The sequence below is a fragment of the Aulonocara sp. 'chitande type north' Nkhata Bay genome, linkage group LG5, assembly GCF_057382095.1.
Source record: "Aulonocara sp. 'chitande type north' Nkhata Bay isolate Kocher_YH1m ecotype deep benthic linkage group LG5, A_spYH_male_GT1.1, whole genome shotgun sequence".
NCBI classification, from domain to species: domain Eukaryota; kingdom Metazoa; phylum Chordata; class Actinopteri; order Cichliformes; family Cichlidae; genus Aulonocara; species Aulonocara sp. 'chitande type north' Nkhata Bay.
The window spans coordinates 42,510,210-42,534,553 of record NC_141348.1 but is presented as its reverse complement, the minus strand read 5'-3'; the positions used below and the strand labels follow the sequence as shown (position 1 = coordinate 42,534,553).

At 43.6% G+C, this 24,344-nt stretch overlaps 1 protein-coding gene across 10 annotated transcripts in view; it reads left to right on the top strand.

Annotated features, from left to right (window-relative positions):
• LOC147331413 (dedicator of cytokinesis protein 3-like) overlaps window positions 1-24,344 on the top strand; it is a 251,942-nt gene that overhangs the window by 180,743 nt on the left and 46,855 nt on the right. For all 10 annotated transcript variants that reach the window (XM_086293683.1, XM_086293682.1, XM_086293678.1 and 7 more), the window contains 6 exons: window positions 13,491-13,572; window positions 14,714-14,774; window positions 14,969-15,116; window positions 17,465-17,553; window positions 19,411-19,536; window positions 23,218-23,342. In XM_086293683.1, coding sequence (XP_086149809.1) covers window positions 13,491-13,572; window positions 14,714-14,774; window positions 14,969-15,116; window positions 17,465-17,553; window positions 19,411-19,536; window positions 23,218-23,342 — 631 coding nt within the window. The remainder of the gene's footprint in view (window positions 1-13,490; window positions 13,573-14,713; window positions 14,775-14,968; window positions 15,117-17,464; window positions 17,554-19,410; window positions 19,537-23,217; window positions 23,343-24,344) is intronic.

Genomic DNA, 24,344 nt, shown 5'->3' with positions numbered 1-24,344 from the left:
AAAAAGTTCTGAATACAGGCTGACATATGAAAAAGTTTCACTGCGTATTTTGGGAATTTGATCTTTTGAATCTGTTGATGAGTGAATCACTGATGATTGCATGTGTGAGTCACAGCGATCCGGGTTAGAAACCTTTAAATAAACCAAACGCTAACACACATTCAGTAATACAGCTTCCTTTTGAGGGAAAACCAGCACACCGCAGACCACGGCCTCTCTATGTGAGGATCTAAACGTATTCTACGCTAGATTCGACACAGCGAACACCATGAGACCGGACAGTGTGCGCACCGCGGATGACGTCAGTGCGCACACTGTGTCTGAGGAGGATGTGCGGAAGTGCTTCAGGAAGGTGAACGCACGCAAAGCTACTGGTCCGGACGGGATTCCCGGCCGCGTCCTCAGGTCATGCGCGGCTCAGCTGGCTGGAGTGTTCACGCACATCTTCAACCTTTCCCTCTCTCTGTCTGTAGTCCCAGCCTGCTTCAAAATGGCCACCATCGTCCCTGTACCCAAATCCTCCACCATCTCCTCATTGAACGACTGGCGACCTGTAGCCCTGACCCCCATCGTAAGCAAATGCTTCGAGAAGCTGGTCAGGGACTTCATCTGCTCTGCACTACCCGACTCACTGGACCCTCTACAGTTTGCATACCGCCACAACAGGTCCACTGATGATGCCATAGCCCTGACACTACACACTGCCCTGTCACACCTGGAGAAGAGAGACACGTATGTGAGGATGCTGTTTGTAGATTACAGCTCAGCATTCAATACCATCGTTCCCTCGAAGCTGGACAGGAAACTGCAGGATCTAGGACTGAGCAGCTCCCTCTGCAGCTGGATCCTTAGCTTCCTGTCTGACAGACGCCAAGTGGTCAGACTGGGCAGCATCACCTCATCCCCCATCACACTGAACACTGGTGCTCCACAGGGGTGTGTACTGAGCCCTCTCCTGTACTCACTCTACACCTACGACTGCACAGCCACTAACAGCTCCAACATCATTGTGAAGTTTGCGGACGACACTACAGTGGTGGGTCTTATCACCAACGGTGATGAGACGGCTTACAGGGAGGAGGTCAGCGCCCTGACCCACTGGTGTCAAGACAACCATCTCACCCTCAACGTCGCAAAGACAAAGGAGTTGATAGTGGACTTCCGGAGGTGCAGAGAAGTACACACCCCCATCACCATCAACGGCGCTGCTGTGGAGAGAGTGAGCAGCTTCCGGTTTCTTCGTGTACATCTGGCTGAGGATCTTACGTGGTCAGTACACACAAACAAAACAGTGAAGAAGGCGCAGCAGCGCCTCTTCTTTCTCAGGAGACTGAAAAGATTCAGCATGAGCCCCCGCATCCTCAGGACCTTCTATCACTGTGCCATTGAGAGCATCCTCACTGGATGCATCACCACCTGGTATGGCAACAGCACCGCCTACAACTGTAAAGCTCTCCAGCGAGTAGTGCGGTGCTCTGAACGGATAATTGGAGGTGAGCTTCCCTCCCTCCAAGACATCTACAGCAAGCGGTGCCTGAGGAAAGCGGGGAGGATCATCAAGGACTCCAGTCACCCCAGCCATAAACTGTTCAGACTGCTTCCATCAGGAAGGAGGTTCTGCAGCATCCGGTCCCGTACCAGCAGACTGAGAGACAGCTTCTTCCACCAGGCCATCAGACTGCTGAACACGTCATAGACACCTCAGCTTCACTACTGGAACTTCAACATTATGCACTCCACACTGTATATAAATGCCACTTGTTTTGCACATATTCAACTCTGTATATTTTATATATTTTATTATTATTATTATTATTATTATTATTATTTTACTATTTAATTTGTAAAAATGTGTATACACACACACACACACACACACACACACACACACACACACACGTAGGAAAATATTTAGTATACACATCCAGAAATGCATATACTATTATATATTGTACATATATTTATTAGTTTCAGGTTGGCCATTCTTGTATTTTGCTCGTTTGTGTTGTTGTGTTTGCACATCTCTGTTGCTTGTGGGGCTCGCACACAAGAATTTCACTCGCATGTGCTGTGCCAGTGTGCCTGCACATGTGATGTGACAATAAAAGTGATTTGATTTGATTTGATTTTGTTTGAAAACACATAACTAAATAATAAATAACAATTTGATGATGTTGACATTTAGTTTCTGTTGTGTATCTGAGGCCAGAGGAAGTTTTTAATCGGCTTTAATGGAAGAGTATGTGAACGGTCTGCCAGGATCATGAGGCTGAAGCTGGGAATCGCAGGACTGATGTTGAATGTTAATAATGACCCACAAGCTGGGTGTGAGTCAGAACAGTGAGAAGAGTTCTGGATTAAGTTGGATGAAGAGGGAGGAAGATAGGGCGGAGGAAGGTGCACATAGGTGGAAGGTATCTTAGGTAGAAGAAACAATCTAAGAGACTGCAAGGTGGTGTCGGGGAGAAGGCGGGTGTTCGGCATTGGATGGTAGACTGTAGGATGACTTTAGACACCAAGGAGAGGAAGCGAGGAGCCGAGGATTAATGTGGTGGAAGCTGAAGACAGAAGGATGCTGTGAAGAGTTCAGGAAGGACTTGAGACAGACTCTGGGTGGGAGGGAAGAGTTACCAGGTGAAGATCAGCAAGCAGCAGTTTGGCTTCGTGCTGAGACGACAGATGTTTGTTTCGAGTGTTTTACGGCGTCTTTGTGGATCTAGAGAGTTACGGGGCATTATGGGGTGCCTAACTCAGCAGTGAGTTAATTAACCGAACCCCACGCTTGGCTTTGGACTGTTGGAGGTGGGAGTAGCCAGACACACCGTGACAGGCAGAGCAAAGTCCACAGACAAAGTCTTCAGGCTGGATTCAAACCCAGGACCTTTACAGCACCACGCCACAGTGTGCTGCTGTAAATATTACATGACCCCCCCCACACCACCGCCTGACGAATACCCATCAATTATGCATTCGTGCAGAGATCTCAGTGCCAACATGAAGAAGCAGTAATGTCAATAAGGAGGCTGATAAAGGCCACGTTTATGAGTGTTTGGGGGAAATAAATGTAGAGCTGAGTCTGTGAGGATGTTGATGTTTAGCAGACAGGACGTTTTTGGCTCTGTGTGATGTCTGAGCGAGGCGAACGTGTTCCCTCCAGGGAAAGAAAGAAGCTCGGTGAGCAGCCCCTTTTCCCCATTCTGGTTCTCTCTGTATCATCATTACAAACTAGCTAATAGGCTCCGTCCTCCCATCACACCAACAGTCCAGAAATAAGTTGACCTTGGCAGCTTGTTTTCACAGCCAAGTCTGACTCAGCGTTAGAGTCTAATGACCAGAGCTGCTCCTCTGAGATGCTCAGATGACAGAGGAGAGGAGACCTTCAGCAAACTTTATTGGTTTCATTTTTCATCTACAAACATAACCAAAGAGACAGTTTAACATATGTACAGTCACAGCTCCCCGATCCTACACACAGGAACTAAATAAACGCCTCAGTGCCTGACTTTCAAAACATTCAAATCTGTTTACCTCCAGCTCATCTCTCTACTCAGTACTTACTTTTAAAAGTTTTGCTTTAACCGTCCACCATTTTTTCCCAGAAATTTCTTCAACCTTAGATTTGCAATGAATCCTGGGCCACGAGGGATACACCCGACCCGTCCTTCAAATCCAGGGAACAGGAGCACGCATTTGTAGACTGCATTTGGAGGAATTTGGACAGCCTTCATCGCTTAGCTGTGATGTAATCAGCCTTGAATTTGGACGTAGCCGTGTTCTGCCACTGTCGCACGTTGATGACGTATTTGGAAAACAATCCGGCTGGCAGGAAGCTTCTCTCTGAGGCACTTTTATCTGAGACTGTGTGATCTGATGCTGAGACTTTTTAGCCTGATGCCGTTAAGTCAGAAGTGTGACGGGGTTTCAGTGAAACGTGATGCTTTTTTGGCTACGGTCTCATGTCTGAAGCTGTTGATAGAAGTCTGACGATGTTTTCCGGAGACCTGAGGATGTTGCAGTTATGCTCTGATTTACGGCTTCAGCTCTCGTTCCTCCTGCCTGTCCACTACCTTCATTTCCTCCACTTCTCTGTCGGCTTTGCCAGACTTTAAGCATTTCACCTCATTGTTCTCAGCACTTTTCCTTCATTTTGCATCTTGCATCAGTTTTTGGGGAATGCCACCTCGTCCGTATCAGGTTGAGCTATTTCCAGGTTACCGTCAGCAGCGCGATGTCGGTGTGTGACGAAGGAGTGCTGACACGGAGGCAGGTGGAGGTTTAAACTAAGTGAGCCCTTTTATAGAGCTGATGAAAACACAGGCACCCCCAAAAATACACAAGGGGAACTAACAGGAACCTAAACTGGGAAGGAGCTCTGGGAAACAGGAACATGGAAACTGGGAGATGCATGAGGAAGTCTGATGTGTTTGAACAAGTCTGTTACTTCTCTCTCCAACGATTCATTCAGGCTGAAGCGACACGACAACCAAGCAATTAACCAAAGCCCCATTTTTCCAATAAGCACCGTGTATAAAAAAGAAAATCCAAAAGAAGAAGCGCAGTCCAAACGTCCCGAACTCTCTCCACAGCTCCACACGCTCACAACCACCTTCACACACTCACTCACACTCCCAGCATGCACTGCAGACAGAAAAGGAGACGGCGTCACAGCTGCCTGAAACGTTCTAAATAATGCTTCAGCTGCTGAGACTGTTTGCCCTGAGAGGAGCTCTGATCGGTGCAACTAAAGCACCAGCCTGTGTGGATCCCTCTGAGGTGGAGGCTGAGGTTTGTGATGTGGTTAGATCTCAGCAGGCGACGTCTCTTTTCTTTGGTTTTCATCCCAAAAGTCATCCCAGTGTCTCTGTGGGGATTTTTTGACTCGAAGCTGAAACCTTTCTTCCCTCCTCGCAGTCGCCACAGGCAAACTGAAGACTCCTACATGCTTTGGGCATCAGCAAACAGTGTTTTATTGTCAGGAAATCTAAAGTAATAACGTTTTTTTAAAAACAGTTCAGTTTTTAAAAGTTCAGGAAGCAGAAGACTCAAATTTCCTTCTTTTAAGCTTAAGCGCCTTTCATCAGATTGCTGCTTTGGGGTTTGCAGATTTCTCGTTTGAGTTCAGGTCGAAGTGTTTCATCAGGATTTTGCAAAACTGGTGTTTTAGCAATAAGCAGACTAAACAGGTTCATTTGCAATTAGAAATTTGCAGGTAGGTGAGAATCTGAGTGTGAATGGTTGTCCTTCTCTAGCATCTCTCCATCGTGCACTCTTCCTCTCCATCCTGCACTCTTCCTCTCCATCAGTGTCAGCTGGGACTGGCTCCAGCCCTCCTGTGACCCTCTACAGGATTAAGTGGGTATAAGTGGGTATAGCTAATGAAGGATGGAGTCATTTGGAGTAATTTCTTGTAAACACAAAGGCTAAAATGAGGCAGATGGTGTGAATTTCAATTAGTTCTTATTCTTAATGTAAAACCGAAAAGTACAGAGTTTGCCAAGAAAAACAAAGTGAGAACACGAAGCCGACGGCTCAAAGCAAAGATGAGAAGAAGCTCAAAGAGACTTCAAAGTGATCGCCATGGTGATTGTACTCTAAAAACACGAACAGGTAGAAACCATCCTGACTGCTCACCGCTGCCTTTGTTACTGCTGAGGTTCAGGCTCTGGCTGCTGGGCTCGGCAGACGGCTTTAACCACACTGGGCTCTTTGCTAGCCGGCTGTCTGTGCAGACACTTGGAAAGAGCCGCTGTTGTGTTGGTGGTTTGATGCAGTTGTGTCTGTCCTGGGCACAGTTTGCACTTAGTTTGTCCGAGTCTCCGCTCCTCAAGAGTTGCAGACAGCTCTGCTACTTTCCTCCTTATGTAAAAAACTTGACCTGCTGTCAGCATCAATGCTGGAATTTTACCCAGAAGACTGAGGTTCAAGTCGAATGCTGGACTTTGACTGTTTCACTCATTTCTAGACATGTAGTTTTTACTCACTGCTTTGAGGGATCCTCATCATGGACATCAGTGTTGATTGTTGGTGCCACTGTTACACACTGTGTTTGTTCAGGCATCAACACCTTGACACGGTGGCTACAGTGGTGTGAAAAGTGTTTGTCCCCTTCCCTTTTGCATGTTTGTCACACTTAAATATTTCAGATCATCAAACAAATTTAAATATTAGAAAAAGATAACTCAAGTAATTTTATTGTTAAGGAAGAAAGATCCAAACCTACACCTGTGTGAAAAGTGATTGCATGTTTTAGGCAGTGATGGAGGCACAAGTCAGATGCTGGAATTTCACTGTAAAGCCTGAGGTCCCCGTCCTGCGTCATTAAGGCTTCTGTTTAACATTCATTTGAGCGTATTTGTGTGGTTGGTTTGGGAAGAGATTATGATTCGAGGTAACTCGCTGCACTGGCTTCTGGTTACGTTTAAAATCAGTTTGAAATCTTGGATTTTACTGTTGTGGCATTACGAGGTGAGGCCTCACATATCGCGATCTTCTCCATCCTTATCTCCAAACTGGATCCGTATGTTTGCAGATAGAGGTCTTCTTGTGGCGCCACGTTCCCGTCTGAAAACTAAGATGGGCTGAACGTACAGCTGTCGCCTGTCACAGTGGGCTGTTCCACAAGCTTCTCTTTGCACTCGTTAATCGTGGGATCCTTCAGTAAACGTTTGTGTTTGCGTTGTTTTAATACCTCAGTGAAGCATTTTGTGACTGATTCTTGTGTAAAAAAAAAAAATTACTCACTTACTTACTAAAATATGTTTAGCATGTTTGTTTACTGGAAACATGTTTTTTGTCATATGTTACAAACAAGTACAACATAAAACAAAACTAGTTATGAAATGCAGTGTATTTGTATGGGAGGGGCTTATGTTAGGAGAGAGGGCTGACTAATAACCATCTGTGATTACAATGAACTAATGCTGTGCGAGGCATGACCCAGGATCCTGTTCTCACTGAGACATAATCGCGTTTGTCTTCTTCACACCAAATCAAAGAAGCCCACCCCTCTTTTATCAGCAGCTCCTTTAATGTCAGGCTGTTGTTCCTCTGTTGAGTGTCTGTTCTGTGTAATGATAGCAGTCATGGAAAATTGGCTGTTTCACTCTGAGTCTCTTCGCTCGAGTCGATTGAATATCTAAAATAATACTGTAAATATATGCAAGGTGTAGTTAGAGGCCTGTGCAGAATCACTGGCTTAATGTGATGCAGTGAAATCAGCCGTTAAATCGGTTAAATTGAAATAGCTTCACTCTACTGAATTTGATGAAAGTAATAGAAGATAATTCAGCCGGGTCACGTGTTTGGATATTAATCCTTTGACTGGAAGGTTGTGAGTCGCTGCTTTTGCTTTTCTCTGTCCCAGATTGAGGAGCAGATACTGGGAACAGTGGGTGACCAGAGATTCCTCCTTTATGTGAAGTGAACTTTTCTGTTTTTAAGAGTGTGATAAGTTTCTTTTTTATTGTGCTTTTATTTTTTCTATTTATGATCGTTTTTACTCTTTTAATGTATTCCCCAGTTTATGTTTTTTCTGCAGTTTAAAGCGGTTTCATAAAAACCTATTACTGCATGGTTTATCATGTTTGATAATAATACAGACGATGCAACAATGATGAAGGAATATTAATTAATTGGATGTCTGTGTGACTTTGCAGAAAAAGAATAAAGGGTTGCATTAATGCTGTGAATCATACCACAGCACCAATACAGCAGAAACCTCGTTGCGACACAGAAAGATCGGTGGTTGCAGTGAATTATTTGTGCTTTCATGACAGATTGCAGTGACCAGCTGGTCGCCAGAGGAACGATCATTTCAATCTAACTTAGAAATGTAAAGATTGGCGACACGTTGGAAACAATCTGAGTCAGTCTGTGACAGTGAGCGCAACGCATGTCTTTGGAGAAAAGACAGAATTGTTTCCATCTCCGTGTACGTTGCTTATATTCCTCTATAAAAGGATTTTTGAGCATCCACATCAATTTACAGTTTTGCAGGAATTTACAGGAGTTTCTGTTCCATGTGTACGAGATGCAGTCTGGACTCTGAATTTAGTTTATTAGAGTTAATCACTGTATTAACACAAACAGAATGCAGACTCACATATTTTCTCACTATCATATTGTATCGCTTTGAAGATGCAACTGGCTGCGAGTGGTCGTGGTAATTTCGGTGAATCCACCGTCTCCATCCAGTGTTTCCTCTTGTGTGATTACTGCATTAAATAAACTTGTTTCCAGATCTGACGAGTTCACCAAAAAAAGAAATCAGCTCCAGAAATGAGTCGGTGCCTGCAGACCCCTCAGATAAAATAGAAATATACAGAAAAATATGTAGACGCTGCTTTGCGTGACAGCTGGGACTACTCCAGCTGTCAGAGGATGTTTCTGTAGCTGATTTCTCTCATCGTAACATCTGTCCATCGCTGTCACTTCCACAGCTTGCTTCTGAAGCTTGGTAACATTTATAGGTAATGTAGGACTCCAGCCTCTGGTCCAAGACAGCGAGCGACTCACCAGACTTTAGAAACAGGAGTGCGCAAACATGGGACTGACGCGAGGTTATCTCCAACTTTTATACACCTGATTCATCTTTTCTCACATAAAAATAAATCTATAGACACAGTGGTTGATTCCTGTTAACGCTTTATGGACAGAAAGCTCATAACACAGTGATGGATCTAGTAAAAAAAAGACTAAACTAAAAGGTCTCAGTACATCAGGGGAAGGAGACTAAGCAGTAGGAGATAGAAGTAGAAAATTACTATATTGTCCTGTTCTTATCAGATATTGAGAAAATCCTCATGACTGACGCATTTCCAAGTCCCTGATGGAGGCAGGAAAGTGAAAGTAGGCAGTAAGATTCCAGTTTGGATCTCCTGACAGGTGAAAAATCTGTTCTTTCCCTTCCTCATGAAGTGTGTCTGCGGTGCAGTGATGTGGTAGCGGCCTCAATATGTGATTTTTATTAACGTGTCTTTGGACAAATTTCCTTTGATAAGCAAAGGTCGTCCTGGCTGTGAGTGCTGTCTGTGCTTGAGCTGAGACTCTTCTGCCTGTACAGTATGTTTATATTTAGACTGAATGTCAGTGGTGTGGAAATAGTAATGGATTTCCATAAAGTGCATATGTGTGTGTGTGGGTGTGTGTGGGTTACTGCAAGCCCACACGTGCATGCATGCGTACATAAATGTGCAGTACAGCAGCTTATGTCTGCATATGCATGCAAGTACCCACATCTGTGTGCTGGGAGGAGTTTGGATAGGTCAGGACGTCTTCTGATTGCATCTGCATTGTTTATCTTCCCTCTTTCATATTGATGCAGCGATAAAGTTAATAATTCAGCCGTGTGTGTGTGTTTCTCCTCCTCTTAGTGAACAGTCTTTGTCATATGTGTATGATTCATTCACTTGTTCCTGCTGCCACCCAAAGGGATAGTTACAAATAACTTCGGTGGATAAAAATTCCCCTCTTGCTGATGTGGGCGGTCTTTTATCCTTGAAGCTCGGGTCCTCTGCCTGAGGCTTGGAAGCTTGAGGGTTCTGTGCAGTGTCTTTGCTGTTCCTAGGACTCTGCTCTTCTGGACAGAGATCTTGGATGTTGTTCCTGGGATCTGCTGGAGCCACTCGCCTAGTTTGGTGAGTGCCTCTTCTTTGAACCCTTGGTACTTCTCCAGCTACTTGTGTTCCTTCTGACTGATGTTGCTATCATTCGGATCACTACATCTATTGCTACAATGCTATTTTGTCAGTCTGTATTTGGAACTCACACAGGATCTTAGCATTTTGACCTCGGGACTTCCAGATTATACTCGGCACAGATGTTCCTGTACACTATGCCGGCCACTTGGTTATGGCGTTCCATGTATGCCTTGCCTGCTAGCATCTTGCACCCTGCTGTTATACGGTGGATTGACTCAGGGGCATCTTTACACAGCCTGCACCTGGGGTCTTGCCTGGTGTGATAGACCCCAGCCTCTATGGATCTTGTGCTCAGAGCTTGTTCTTGTGCTGCCATGATTAGTGCCTCTGTGCTGTCTTTCAGTCCAGCTTTGTCCAGCCACTGGTAGGATTTCTGGATATCAGCCACTCTTCATGGTTCCCATTTGCCTGTGGGATCCCAGGTGCTTGTAGTTGTCCTCAATGTCTGCAATGTTGCCTTCTGGTAGTTCGAGCCCCTCAGTTCTGACTACCATCTCTCTCTTTGTTATCATCCGACTACACTTCTTCAGTCTGAATGACATTCTAATGCTTTTGCTGAACCAGCTGCTAATTGATGAGAGACACCCGGAATGGCTAACTGAAAGCTGGACACTCTTAATCCCCAAGGATCCCCGGAAGAGACCGGTCCCATCCAACTAGCAGCCAATAACCTGCCTCAGTACCACACACGCATAAATATGAGGGAAGAACACGCCGTCTTCTTCCTACATAACATATAAACAAATAAAATGTTCTTATTTTGTCGATTATATCATTGTTTTCTTCCTTGAATCAAACTCTGACTGAATGAAAAAACAACCAGCAACAATATTTAAAGAAACAAAAACAGGATTTAGAGCAGAATGTAAAACCCATATCTCAGTCTTTCTTTGTGCCTCCTCACCCCCACATCTTCCACTAAGTCACAGCGTCCCACTGTTTGAGGAGAAATACATATTTATTGTGTTTTGTTGTATTTGTTTGGCCCTCAGTGTCTCTGGGGGATTAGAATAAATTGTTCCATTTAAAGAGCCAGACGCAGTGTGTGTCTGTGTTGTAGGGATTTGTGGGTCCTCGTTGTTGTTTGCGTATTACCTTACACTATAACCTCAGAGTCTTATCATATGTGGCGGGGGGTAATCTGCTGAGCAATAAAGACTATATGAGGAACAATGTTCTATAATGAGATACTGTATTTAGTTGGGCCGTTTATGTTAATGAGGAAGTTCAGTTAGAGGATTTCTAACGATTGGTGTGTGAACACATCGTCAGCCAACAGCTCATGTTTGAGATGATTTATTACAGCAGCAGAAAATAGTTTTAGTTTGTCATCAAGGCTCTGAACTCCTCACTTCAAACTAATATGGCAGAAATTTGTGAGCGTTGAGTGAATCGAGCGTACAGGTGGATGCAGAGCACCGGCACTTCATTAGACCCGTGAGCTGGGAGGGCATGTTTGATGTGTGACGACGTAGCTCGACGTGTCATCCTGATCACTCGCAGGTTTCACTCCATGCACGCAAACATTTCAATAGAAATAAGATCATGTAAAAACTAGAATTTGCATTTTTTGAGTTTATATTATGATTCATGTTGTTACAACAATCTGTCGCACAGGTGGCAGCATGTGCAATCTACTCTGTGATTGACCTCGTAATGTGATCACTTCTCTTCCCTGCACAGTCAGCTGATATCGGCAGCATTTCGAACCTCCACATAATCAGCATCTTCATTCCTTCATTCTGTTGTCTTTACCTGAGCTGAAAGCCAGGCGTGCCATTTCTGAGCATTGCTCACCTCAGTGTTTTGAAGCAGGTGCATCAGAAGCCAAGCTCTTCAGCAGACCCTTATTATCACTGCTGCAGAGAAGTTTCCCGATGTAAAGGCCATCGTCTCTGCCACCTCACTACGTGTGCTGAACACTGACACAGGACTGCAAATATTCTACTAGTGCAGCTCAGAGAGAGACTGACTCACTGAGAATCGCTGCTTTCATTCTTCTGCTGTCTAAAGAAAAGGAGCCAGGAATGGAGGCAACATATTAAACAGGGAAGGGATTTACTTAACAGTGCTAACGAAGTGATGGCTTCAGTTGAAAAACTAATAAAATGAGAGTAGATAATACTCTAATGCATTGTCTCATAAACCCTTTTGCCCAGGACTGACTGTCAGAGCGTTCGTCCTGATTTTTCTCAGCTCGGTCTTGTCCAGAAGAATGAAGAACACGTTCTCCATCGCTCTTCTACTTCTTACACTTATTAATTTGCAGGAAACTTTTGTCCTATGCATTGTAAAATTGAGGTACAAACCGAACTTGAGCAGATAAAGGAACAGACAGAGAAAATCAGGCCCTCGCTGCTCCGTCTTTCATGCCCATAAGTCTGTAGGCGCATGAAGCAAATGGGAAATACAGAGAAGTGCAGCGGATGGTGATGGAGAGATGAAGGGCTCATTAGGTGGGTAAGTGCTCTCAGAAGTGGCAGCTGCTCAAGCAGTTTTTGAAGGCAGAAAAAAAGGATTTCGCTGACTGAACCCAGTTCAGAAACTCCACCAGGAGAAGATTGTGGATTGAGATTTTCTGGCTGGCAGTCGAAGAGCCGGACCGTTTTGTTGGAGGCATCCCAACTCAGACTTCTCTGCTGTGCTGTAAAAATATCAGAAGCTAAAATATAACCTTGGTCACTCGTTTATCATTTTCCTAAACAGGCATGACTGTGGTAGGGATATGTTGACTCGTATCTAATTATCTAACATCCTTTTAAATGTAACTCAGTTCATTACAGACTCTGGGGCTGTTCATGAAGCTCATAAGATAAAACTGTTTCCTCGTTTCTGTCATAAAGACGTTCTTACGACTGTGGATCCTTCATTGATGAGGATCGCCGATGTACAAATAATCGCTGTGAGCCAAAAACTCAGACTTTAGTTTGTGCTTAACACTCAAATATATAAGGCTGAATATCCCTGTCAGCTAATATTTGTATATTGATATTGTTGATTGATGTCGAAATATCATTCCCGATCTGGATTCCCGTTTTGTGCCTCCGCATCTCGATTTTCTGGCATCTGGCCTGAGGCGACCTCGCGTGATGTAAGACCTGCCTGCTTTAAGACTGACGGGCATCAAGAAGAACACGACAGTAAGTCAGCGAGTATCAGTGGATTTATGTGCGGCTCGCTCCTGTCAGACGTACTTATGATTTGAGAAATCTTCTAATGTGTCTGAGGCACGACGTGGCTGAACAAAGGCCCGTCAGCTCCGTCGCGTTTCCCTGGATAAATATGGGTTAAAAGAACAGAGTCGCTGACACCAGCAGACAATACTTTGCTGTTCCCTGAAGCGAAAAAGGCTGAGACATGCTGCTTTAGAGTTTCCTCACTGCTGGTACTCGCGGGGAAAAGGCTTGAGCAGAAATCCAAAAGAATTTTTATCTCTTTCAGAAATCCCTCGAGGAGACGGAGAGAGGGCGCCGGGGGTAAATTGCCAGCGGTTAGAGCTTCTCAACCTCAGGCTTGAGCAGCGTGTGCAGTTGACATGTGGCTGATATGAGGAACATTTAAAGAAAAACAGAAGTTTTTTAAGTTTTATTCACAGACTCTGCCAGAAAAAGCCATCTGGCAGAATCTGTGAATAAAGAGAGAGAGAGACGGCACACACTGTTTCCCGTATCTCCTTTTCTCAGGTCAAATATCAGCGATAAAGCAGCACAGAGGCGGTGACGACCTGATCTCACTGAAAGAAATCGTTTTTACTAAAACTAACCAAAGTGGCCGTTGATTGTGTTGTTTCAGTGAGAAGTTCATGGTGAGACTGAACAAGAACGGAGGTCCAAAGAATCCAGAGAAGGTGGACCGGCTGTGTGCCCTCTTCACGGTAACAACACACACACACACACACACACACACACACACACACACACACACACACACACACACACACACACACACACACACACGTTTAATGAAACTCGTGGTGCAGTGATGGTGTTTCGTGTAATTTAAGAAGGGAACAGTTGAAAAACTGAGGATCTAAAAGTGAGGAAGCATTGCCCCCTGTTGCTCTGCAGCAGAATCAGTCTGCAGATCGTTTGATGCATTTTTGCTGCACTAAAGCTCCCAACGTTCACTGATGCAGTTATATAAGTATTATAAGGTGAATGCATGATTTACATGTAAGTCACAGGGGAGATGAAACCAGACGTGCTTAAATGATTAAGCTGGTTAAATCTGAGCGTTCTTGTTTCAACCCGAGCTGGAATCAGTCCATATATGTCTAAATTACACACATATTTATAAAAGTAATAAAACAATCCACTGATGCAGCAGTCTAAGCAGAGCTTCTTAGTCCTCCTGTCTCCCTGGGCCACCTCCTCCAGCTCTTCCAGGGCCTTCCCAAACCCAGCAAACCCAGGACAACTGGCTAATTTTCATGAAGCTCCTCAAACTAAATATCTCTGAAGCTGAGCCCAGTCAGAAGCTAATTTCCTCTGAAGCCTTATTCTTAGCTCGGGAGCCATAAGTGAGAAACATAGACCGACCGATAACAACTTCACCTACCCGCTCAGTGAGTGGTACAGCATCCACATCAGTCTGTCTGGCAGTCTCCTGCTCCAATCTTCCTCAACTCATGAACAAGATCCAGAGAAACTTGAGCTTCTTAACTTGGGGCAGGAAATCATTCCTCTCCCGGAGTGCTAGAAACCACGATTTTCCTGCTGAGAAGCAGCGCCTCAAGGTGGAAGTGTTAATTATCATTCCAACTGTGTTGCATTTGGCTGCAAAACCTCCCCAGCTGGAGCTGGAGATCACCTCTGACTGGACCAGCAGCACCATCATCTGCAAAAAACAGCAAAAGATGTGATCCAGGAGCTCTTGGCTCCACATCGGAGTTCTGTCCATAAACGTTACGAACAGAAACTCAGAGCACAAACCTTCTTTAATTGTAAGAAAAGCTGAAGCTGGTGGATGATGATGATGATGATGATGATGATGATACTTTTTTCTTTTTCTCACAGGATCTGAGTAACAAAGACATGAAGAGAGATCTCTATATTGTCTCACAAGTTATCAGGACAGGTAAGTTATGTTATGTAGGTGGAAACAATTCCTGCAGAAATGCCTGAAATAACAGAATAACTTTGTCAAGTTTATAATGTGCACCTTTATTAACCTGAAATACCATTCAGATTAAAATAGAAAGAAATGAATGCTGTCGTATGAATGGAACAGGAGCCTTTCTCATTATGTGACGCACACGCTTCTGGTTACAGGTCGAATGCTGCTGAATGACAGTAAGAAGGGTCCTCCGCACGTCCAGTACCGTCGACCGTATGGCTGTGCGGTCCTGGCCATGAGCGACGTGCTGCAGACCATCTCAGAGCTCAAAGAGGAGAAAGATTTTGTCCTTAAAGTGTACACGTAAGTGTCTGCACTCGCAGATAACGAGGCAAGAGAAAAATACTGAGGGTTCACCGCAAGTAATGGCCTGATTAGACTCATAGCACAGGACTCGAACCTGTGGTGAAGCAGTGACACAGATATGAGTCGCTGGTGTTGACATAAGCAGACATATGAATCCTAAATGAAGTGTACAGATCTCAGGTTTAGTTGCTGGCACTTCATTGGACAGATGGACAATGACCCAAGTAAAAAAATTGCAAATGCAACCCCGGGTTTAGGAAGGTAAAGAATCAGCTGATCTCAAACCTGCCAGCATTTCGTTTACAGAGGAGAAAACTAAAGGCAGGAAACACAGCTGCAGTCAGAAGCTGGCAGAGTTACAAAGGAGGAAACACTCACTCGTAATGAGTTTGGGCTGGAGAAGGTCGGTACCTGTAAGGGGTTCTTAATAAAATATTAAAAAGTAAACAAAATGTTTACTTTTTAAATATTTTGTTACGATTATGCTGATATGTCCGGGTACATGTGACCCTCGAAATAAGTGGACTGTTGTTTTTTTGGTAAAGTCCTGATATTAAAGCTAAAAGTCTTTGTTTTAAATCCATATTTGAGTGAACTAAAATAGCAAAAGTGCCCAAAAATATCAGCTTACAGCACAAACTCAACACACCCAGAGCTCAGAGATGATATTTTCTTTTTGGAAAATCATTTTGTCCTACTCCAAATATTTCTGGGCTGAGAGAAAAGGTCAGAGAGAGAAAGAGGAGAAGGTTAAAGATAAGCGAGCTGGAGAGACAGTAAAGAGTGGGGCATGCCATATATTTTTATTATAGCTTTACTTCTGTTCTTATCGCTCTGTCACCACCAGCCTCTTCTTTTTCTCTCCTTTCCTTATTTGTAAGAGAGACCGAGAGCGGCTGCACAGCCTCACTGTCAGTGCAGTTTGTGACGTCAGCAGCTGTTCTTTCACTCACACGCAAAGTCGATGCTCGGCATTAGGGACCACCCCTCAGCTGAACCTCTGAAAACGTGCCTGCAGGATCTGTGTGTGTGTGTGTGTGTGTGTGTGTGTGTGTGTGTGTGTGTGTGTGTTTGATGCCTCAGTCTTAGCTGAACTGCTCGGGTCGGTTCACGGGGGGTTAGACGTCTCCTTTTCAGGCTTGTGTTCCAGCATCGTGTGACGTTAACGGGACCGAAATCATCAGTTTGTTAGAATCAGCCGAGGAAAATGTAGATCCACACGTTCACTCTGAAGAAAGACGAGTAAATTAAGAGTGGAACGAGCGAGTTGTTATATTGGATGGGGCTATTTTATGTTAATACAAAAATCCAGCAGCTTGACACAGCGTGGCTCATCCACTGTATTATCTGCAAATAGGTCTGCTAGTTACTGCTCTTTTTCTCTTTCCTCCTGTTGTTTCCTTGATTAATCAGTCGATCTGTAAAACTGTGAAAATGCAATTTCCTGGCCTCTAAATGGCTCAAAGATGCCATTAACGGGTGTTTAATCGGACCTTTGGTCTAATCTAAAAACTGTTTTCCCTTTATGAAACAAAAAAAATAAATAAAATGTATGATTTGGCCGAGAGCAGCACAAACAGAGATGTTACATTTTCCAACAAAACCACAGAACCAAAGATGCGTTTGCACAAAAATGCGGCAGGTCAGCACTCGAAATGGAGAGTGTGTTTGTCAAGATACCAGCGATGAAGCCCGGGTGAAGATGATCTGCACACAGACAAATGTTTTGTTGCATTTTTGGAGTAGCAGCAGGAGTGAAAGGGAAGCCTACAAGATGGGAGTGAACCTGCTGCCGTGTGTCGTTTGGAGATGATGACACCGACAAAGAGACAGGAGGCCCGGCTGAAGATATTAAGATCCACACTGGGAGTGAGCAGGATGGAAGGGATTTGAAATGAATATGATGAAGTTCGAGCTCCATGCAGAAGAAGAGAAGATTCAGAGGACAGATGTTTGGTGCGACAGGAGAACAGACAACAGAGAGGGAGAGATGGAGACAGCTGATCTGCTGTAGAGACCAACGAAGACATGGAAGAAAGACCTGCTCCAATTTATCCGTGTATTTAACTCCAAAATTTCCCCTCACTTCCTCTGACATGTCAGCGCTGCTGCTCTGCCTTGCTACCTGTCATTCACCTCACCACCCCAGCATCCACCCGTAGACCACGCCCCAATTTTATATTTTAATTGCAATGATTGATGGCACGTACGCCCCAAAGTAACTGCCAAAATAACTAGATTTCAAAAGTCCATTATATCCAACTGAACTTTTGTTGTATAAAAACACAAGTTACAAATATATTGTTATCCTTTATAGGACATGATTGTTTTTTGTTGCTCTCCAGGTGTAACAATGAGAATGAATGGTACCAGATCCATGAGAACATCATCCGCAAGTCCAGCACCAAATACACGGCACCCAGCACCAACTACGGTAGGAGAGACCACGTGTTTGTGTACCCTGAGTTTGGATGATCGGACCCCAACAAACTGAGTGTGGGATGAAGAGCACATCTCTGATTTATGCTAAATACAAATACTGAAGCTCATAGTTACATTTAAGAATAAATAACTTGTTAATATCTCAAAGATCTCCACTTTCTTTCATGCAAACTTTTCTGGGTCTGAATCCTGAACAAGCCCTGAAACGGGCTACAGGATGAGGGGAGTAACAGTAGAGCAGCGGTTCCCAACCTCCAGGCCACAGACTGGTACCAGTCCATGAGTCGTTTGGTACTGGGCTGCGAGAGTGGAGGCTCGGGGGTGAAGTGTATGGTTTTCTGGGTTTTTATTTTTAGCGTTAACTTGGTTTCCTTCGGACTTTCCCCGTGTAATGAATAAATCTTCTTTTTTTGGTATACTGGTTTTATTTTGTATTTATGACACCTTAATGGCCGGTCTGTGAAAATATTGTCGGGTATAAACCGGTCTGTGGGGACCGCTGGCCTACAGGATGAGGGGAGTAACAGTAGAGTATCCATGTGAAAGAAAAGGTGAAAAAGATTACAAACTCAATCCTGATTTTATTAAAAGCTCTAACTTCGCCTCTACGCCCTAAATAATCCAGAAATAAAAGAAAAGCATCAGCAAACAGATAATGTTGGGAGATTGGAAATAAAAATGAAGAATCTGCACCTCAACAACACAAAAGAAGAAAAACCCACTCTGCAAACAGGAGGTCACAGTTACTCACCGGGAGCTTGACATAATTAAAACACAACACACGGCTAAGGCTACTGTACGTCTGGCCCATAGAGAGACTGAGCTGCTCTCCTCCCCAGCTCTTACACTGTAGGCCTGGTTGATCGCTGAGTGCAGCCAGCTGTGCCCTCACTCCACTGGAAATGACGGGCAACCCAGCTATGGTAAGAGAGGAGGCATAAAGGTTAGCAATCAACACCCAAACAACACAGCAGGCTTGCTACACGTATATCGGAGCACAATTTATTGTCCTAAAAGTATATTTTTTTATTCTACTGGATTTTTTTGTCCAGGTGAATTATTTTGGCCACAAAACCCAGAAGCAGATGCGTTATCCTTGCAGGGTTACCCTGCAACATTAGCAGTGCAGTGGTGTTTTTGTGAACACAGCAGCCGAGGGTGGAGGCAATTTCTAGCACTCAGTTATTGCTCCAGCCCGCTGATGTTCTGTGTGGACCGTTTCTTCCAGTCACTTTATTACTTCTGTCAAAGCACAGAGGGCAGGAGCAGATTCTAGTCCTGCAGCACTTGTGACTCGTTTTATTTCATTGCTGATGAGTCAGCCGACATTTCAGGAACACTGAACAAAAAAAGAGTTCCCAGGAGCAACTTATTTAGAGCGTCTGACTGACACATGCAAGTCATCACACTGACATCAGCGGGAAAATCATATTAATTGGTGTCACTGTAGAGGACTCTCCTCTGCCCCAGTGTTAAAGTCTGTGAACTCCCATGACCCCGCACAGATATGTGTCTTCAAAAAAACATAATCCAGCAGCAAACTTTTGTTTTCAGGTGAAGAGATGAACCCAGACTAACAGGCTGAGAGTCTGCTGGAAAAGCAGTTTGGCAACGTTTAGCATGCATTGAAATGTTTGTTCTGATTCTGGGGAGATCAAACGAGCTCTGCAGCTTCAAAACTCTGTTTAGACTTTAAGTTTATCTGAATTTTATGTGTGGCCTAAAGGCTGTGCTTTTTAAATAGGACACTTTGTTCTGTCTTCTTCCTTTGCTTTTCATCCATCTCTCTACCCATCTTCTTTTTCTGTCAACCCACTCGTTCCCATTTCTTCCCCTTCACATCCTGCAGGGCTGATCATCTCCCTGCAGCTGCTGAGGGGCGACATGGAGCAGGTCCGCAGAGAAAACCCGCTCATTTTCAGCAGGGGGGTGGCCATCACACGCAAACTGGGATTCCCAGATGTCATCATGCCCGGTGAGTCACGTATCCAGCTTCATGCAGGCCTACCCATCGCAGCGCAGCGGGCTGTCCACCTCAACACTTCTATTCTTAGTTTACGTAAGCACACAGCAGAGATGGACTCCGTGAATAACACGTAAAATAAATAAAAACAACAATTCAGGTTTGAATCATGTAAATGGGTCAAACAGGAATAGAAAAAGTGCTGAATGTCTGGGCGGGTTTTGTACATCTCTACCTTCTGCTTTTGAAGAAGGGAGCAAAAACACGTACCTGTTGAGCTGAAGCACAGAGAAAAGGTGCAGTGTTGCAGGTGTTCTTCTTGAGCAGGCATTTTGTAAACAGTTTTATTTCTTGCAGCTATAAAAATCTTCAAAAGCTTTGTTTGGCTTTCAAAGAGGCCTTTGGATCAATGTCCAAGTTCCAAACAAAGAAAGAGAATTTAGATTTGAGGTCCAGGATCCCTGAAAATAAACAAGTGACTTCAAGGCTGGACAGATGGACAGAACCACAGAAGCTGATCTGCGCTCCTGCCGGGCTGCTGCTTAATTTAGATTCCTACATGGGAGCAACAAAGGAGTGAATCTGGTTTTTCCAGCAGGAACGTCTCCAAAGCACTGGTCGAAGTAAACAGTTTCCCAGAATTGGACCCGCTTTGTGATATTCCTGTGTTAGCTTCCTCTTCTGAGAGCTATAAATCCATTACAGGGAGACCGAATGTGTCAGTTTGCATCTCTCCACTGACTTCATTTTAATTACAGTGGAGCTTCTCCTCCTGTAATATGTTAAAATGTTTGTGAAGACCTTCAAAGCTGTAAATGTGTTATTATTTAATAACCCAATAAACTGAGTTACAGGCTTGTAGATATTTAAGTCCACAGATGTATTTTTCATAAGTGTGGAAATCTCTTTCAGCAGTACTTAGCTTAAGTCACTTTGATGATTTAATGTGTCTTTTTGTACAGCTTCCCAGCTGTTTCTGTCGGTGTGTAAAAGATAATTCAATCTTCTCAACAAGTGCACTGCCTGCTGTCAGAGACGTGTTAGGCATGCACGCTCATTTATTTATCAGTCTTAGCTCTTATCTGCCCCAGAGGACTGACATCATTTAGTCCAGCCCCTCTGCAGGAGACTGGAGCTCAAACTATCTGGTCCTGGGTGAGGAACCAGACAAAGAGTGATTCAAATGATTTGCCATGGGAGACCCTGCCAGGGACAAATCCCCCCACCCCTGAAAAAAAAAAAAAATATATAAAAATCTCCACCACAATAAGGTAGTGATCGTGGTAGTGAACATGGAAATGTCGAGTGTTAATCAGACCTTTAGAAATCATTGCTGTGGCGCTGTGAGCAGATGTACACACAGTGCAGCTGTCATGAATCGCTGTGCGGCAGGCAGGAGTTGGACCCAAAGTGCAGGACTCACAGACTCAGGGAGGTGAACTCAAAACTCAGCTTTATTTGCTGGCAGGGAAAAAACAAACAAAAAAAAAAACATACAAACTAATCTAAACTGGGAACTTGGAAAACTCACAGAGAGACACACACAGGGAGATCCACACAGCATGAGGGACGACGCGACACTGACTCAGAGAAACACAGGGTTTAAATACACTGGGAAGTAACGAGGGGAATGAGACACAGAAGGAGGGCACAGCTGGGAGAAATCAGGACTGACGAGACAAGCAAAGCAGGACGCATTCACATGAGACACGGACCATCAAAGTAAAACACGAAGTATCACACAGAGACGCGAACTTGACACAGTGGAGACAGCAACTAAGAAATACAGAGACATAAACCATAAGGCAGAGGTCTAAGAACCAAAATACACAGGGAAATACTCAGCTGGGAACACAAGAGACTAGACTAGAGAGAGTAACAAAAAACCAACCATGAGAACATAATGCACAATGCAGAGTGACAGAAAACAAGAAACTCAAACATGCAAAGACACACAATTACACAGAACAGAGGGGACACAGAGAGACATGAAGGGCAAGGGATCAAAACTAGAAGCCATAGAATAAATCACACACAAGTACAATAATACAAAAATCACAAAGAACTAAAAACGCTGGGTCAGGAGACCCAGGACCGTGACAGCAGCAGCTTCTGGAGGAAGTAAGAACCAGGGGGCAGAAAAAATCTGGCAAAAGAAAATAAAAATGGCAAATGTTTGATAAATCTTAGAGAAAGCAAAACAAATGAAAATAAAAAATATATCGTGATGTCTCACTGTGAGGGACTCATAGACTTCTTTAGACCATGTTGGAGGTTTTCTTGGTGCACTGTGGAGTTTAAATATGTGAATTTGTTTCCAACTTCACTTTGAAAAGTAAAATATTATAGTTCCTTAAGTTTTCTCTCATAAATTTGCAGCTGACACAAAGATTTTACATTTTTATGTTTGAGAAAACTTTTATTTCCATATCTGGATTTTAGGTTTTATGCCTCGTTTTTCCAACTGGCTGCAGCCTGATAAAGAAACCACAAAGATGGACAAGTGTGTGTTTGTGTGTGAATGCTGCAGCAGGCTGATATCACATCCAGGCAGCAGCTGGATTTACATACAAAAAGCATCTCACTGTTTACTTTTTGTATCCACTGCTTGCAGCTTCATTCAGTTAAAGAAACCTTACCTGTCCCACATTCATGCTTACTTTTTAGATTTAGCAGAAATACCAAACACTGATGCTGCTGAAGCTAAAGTGCTATGATCTCCACAGTCTCCTGTTAATTCATTTATGCAGCCTGTAAAATATGTGACCTCAGAAAATATTCAACATCCCGCATTTATGTGCTTGACAAGAGAGGCTTTCTTAGAGGCACAATTTCAGCCCCAAATATAATTTCTCCTCTGGTCTGTGGTGCTGCTTGTCCGGTGAGATAGTTATGATGCGAGCTGCCATGTTTTAGAGCTGCAGAAATGTCTGTTGCTCTTCAATAGACAGGGCTGAAAAATGAAGCTGAGGGCAAAAAACTGCAGTTCCTCTAAAAGCAAGTCAGTCCCTTAGACTTCCTGTTAACTTTACAGCAGGAAATAAACATTCTTACAGCCTGCTACAGAAATTATTCAAAGCTTTTACCCCGTCGTGCCAGCTGTCAGGAGTTAATCTTTACATAATTACAAGAAGTGCTTTGAATACATCATCATTACCATAGATTCATCTTTACCACATCAAGTCCTTTTGTAGCAGCCCTGCAAGCCAATCGTTTGCTTTGTATTTAACTTTCGCCTTTAGAAATAAAGGACACGAGTCGAGCAGCTTCATAGTCCAGCTCATGAACCTGCTGTGCTGCTCTCATTGGTGAATACTCTTAATGATGATGAGCTTAACAGGTAAACAAATGAACGCTTACATTAAGCTTCCCTCTACAGCAAACAGGAAGAAAACAGCAGGGCTGCACATCCCACAGGCACCAGTGTCTTTCACACACATTAACCACTGCTCCCCTCAGGCAGTGATGGAGTGAGTGTTTAACTCCCATCTTTATACATTAAAGGTGACACCTCCTCTATGAGGACGAGCGGGGAGTGATAAATGAGTGTCAGCTTAAAATGTGTGCGACACACCGCGCCTGCTTTGAGATTACGGACGTTTGCATCTTTGTTGCATCTTTACAAATAAAACAACCATGTGCGCTGGTGTTTGACACATATTAGTCTGCATTAACATGTCTCTGCTGGTCCAGGTGACATCCGTAACGACCTGTACCTGACACTGGAGCGAGGAGATTTTGAGAGGGGAGGGAAAAGCGTTCAGAAGAACATCGAGGTGACCATATATGTGCTTTACGCCGACGGAGAAATCCTCAAGGTAGGGAAACGTTCCTGCTGTAAAAAGCCTTCTTTTGTCCAGTTAGTGGCACATAATATAAACAGACGTTCAGCATCTTTCTTCTTCTAACAAAAAAAACAAGTCTTTCATCAGTTTGAAGTTGTGCCTAATGTTAAACTTTAGGCTGGTTTATAGCAGTAAGTTTCTTTAAAGGCAGCAGAGAATTTGTAGCTCACAGCAAACATGTTTCTGGTGTTTTGATGGTTTAGTTCAAGTTTAGAGTAGAATTAGCAAACAATTAAAACACACTAAGTAACAGCTGCAGCAGATGAACCACTTCAATGTTTTTTGGAGATGAAATGACCTGTTTTATTGGACTGTAAGAGTAAAGTAGTGAAAATGTTGTAAGTTAGAATAAATGAGCAGTATAATCCACTATCAGCTCTTTTATGTGTGTGAAATCCACGTTGTTGACCGTGCACACTTCAGTACATGCTTTTAGTTTCTGTGCCGGTCTCATGATTTCTTGGGTACCTGCTGCCCCCTGTAGGTTCAAACCTCATATAAAGAAACGAAAACACTTTAAAGCAGTAAAACACCAGGGCAAACATCCGCCTGCTTTACAGGTGAAAATAGAGCAACAGGACCGCTGAGTCTTTGATTTTATTTATTTTCTGCTGTGTTTCACTTGCATCTATTTGAAAGACTGAGTGTAAACACAAAAAATATTTTATGAGCTGGAATGTGCAGAAAATAGGTTTAACTGTTAAACTAATTTATTCCAGTCAGAGAATGTTGCATATAATTAAATGTTTGCTTGATGCATAAAGTTAAAAGATTAAAACTAATAAAACAAGTTTTAAAAAGAGACTTTTCCATTTGATTACATTTTGTATGATGGATTATGTAGAAAAAGTAGAATTGGGCTGAAAGATCTATCGCTTTATCACCTCTTCAGGTTGTAAATCGTGTTTTTAAAAAGTAACTAAGTAACTAAGTGATTAATTACTTTTGAAAATAAGTAATCAGTAAAGTAACCGG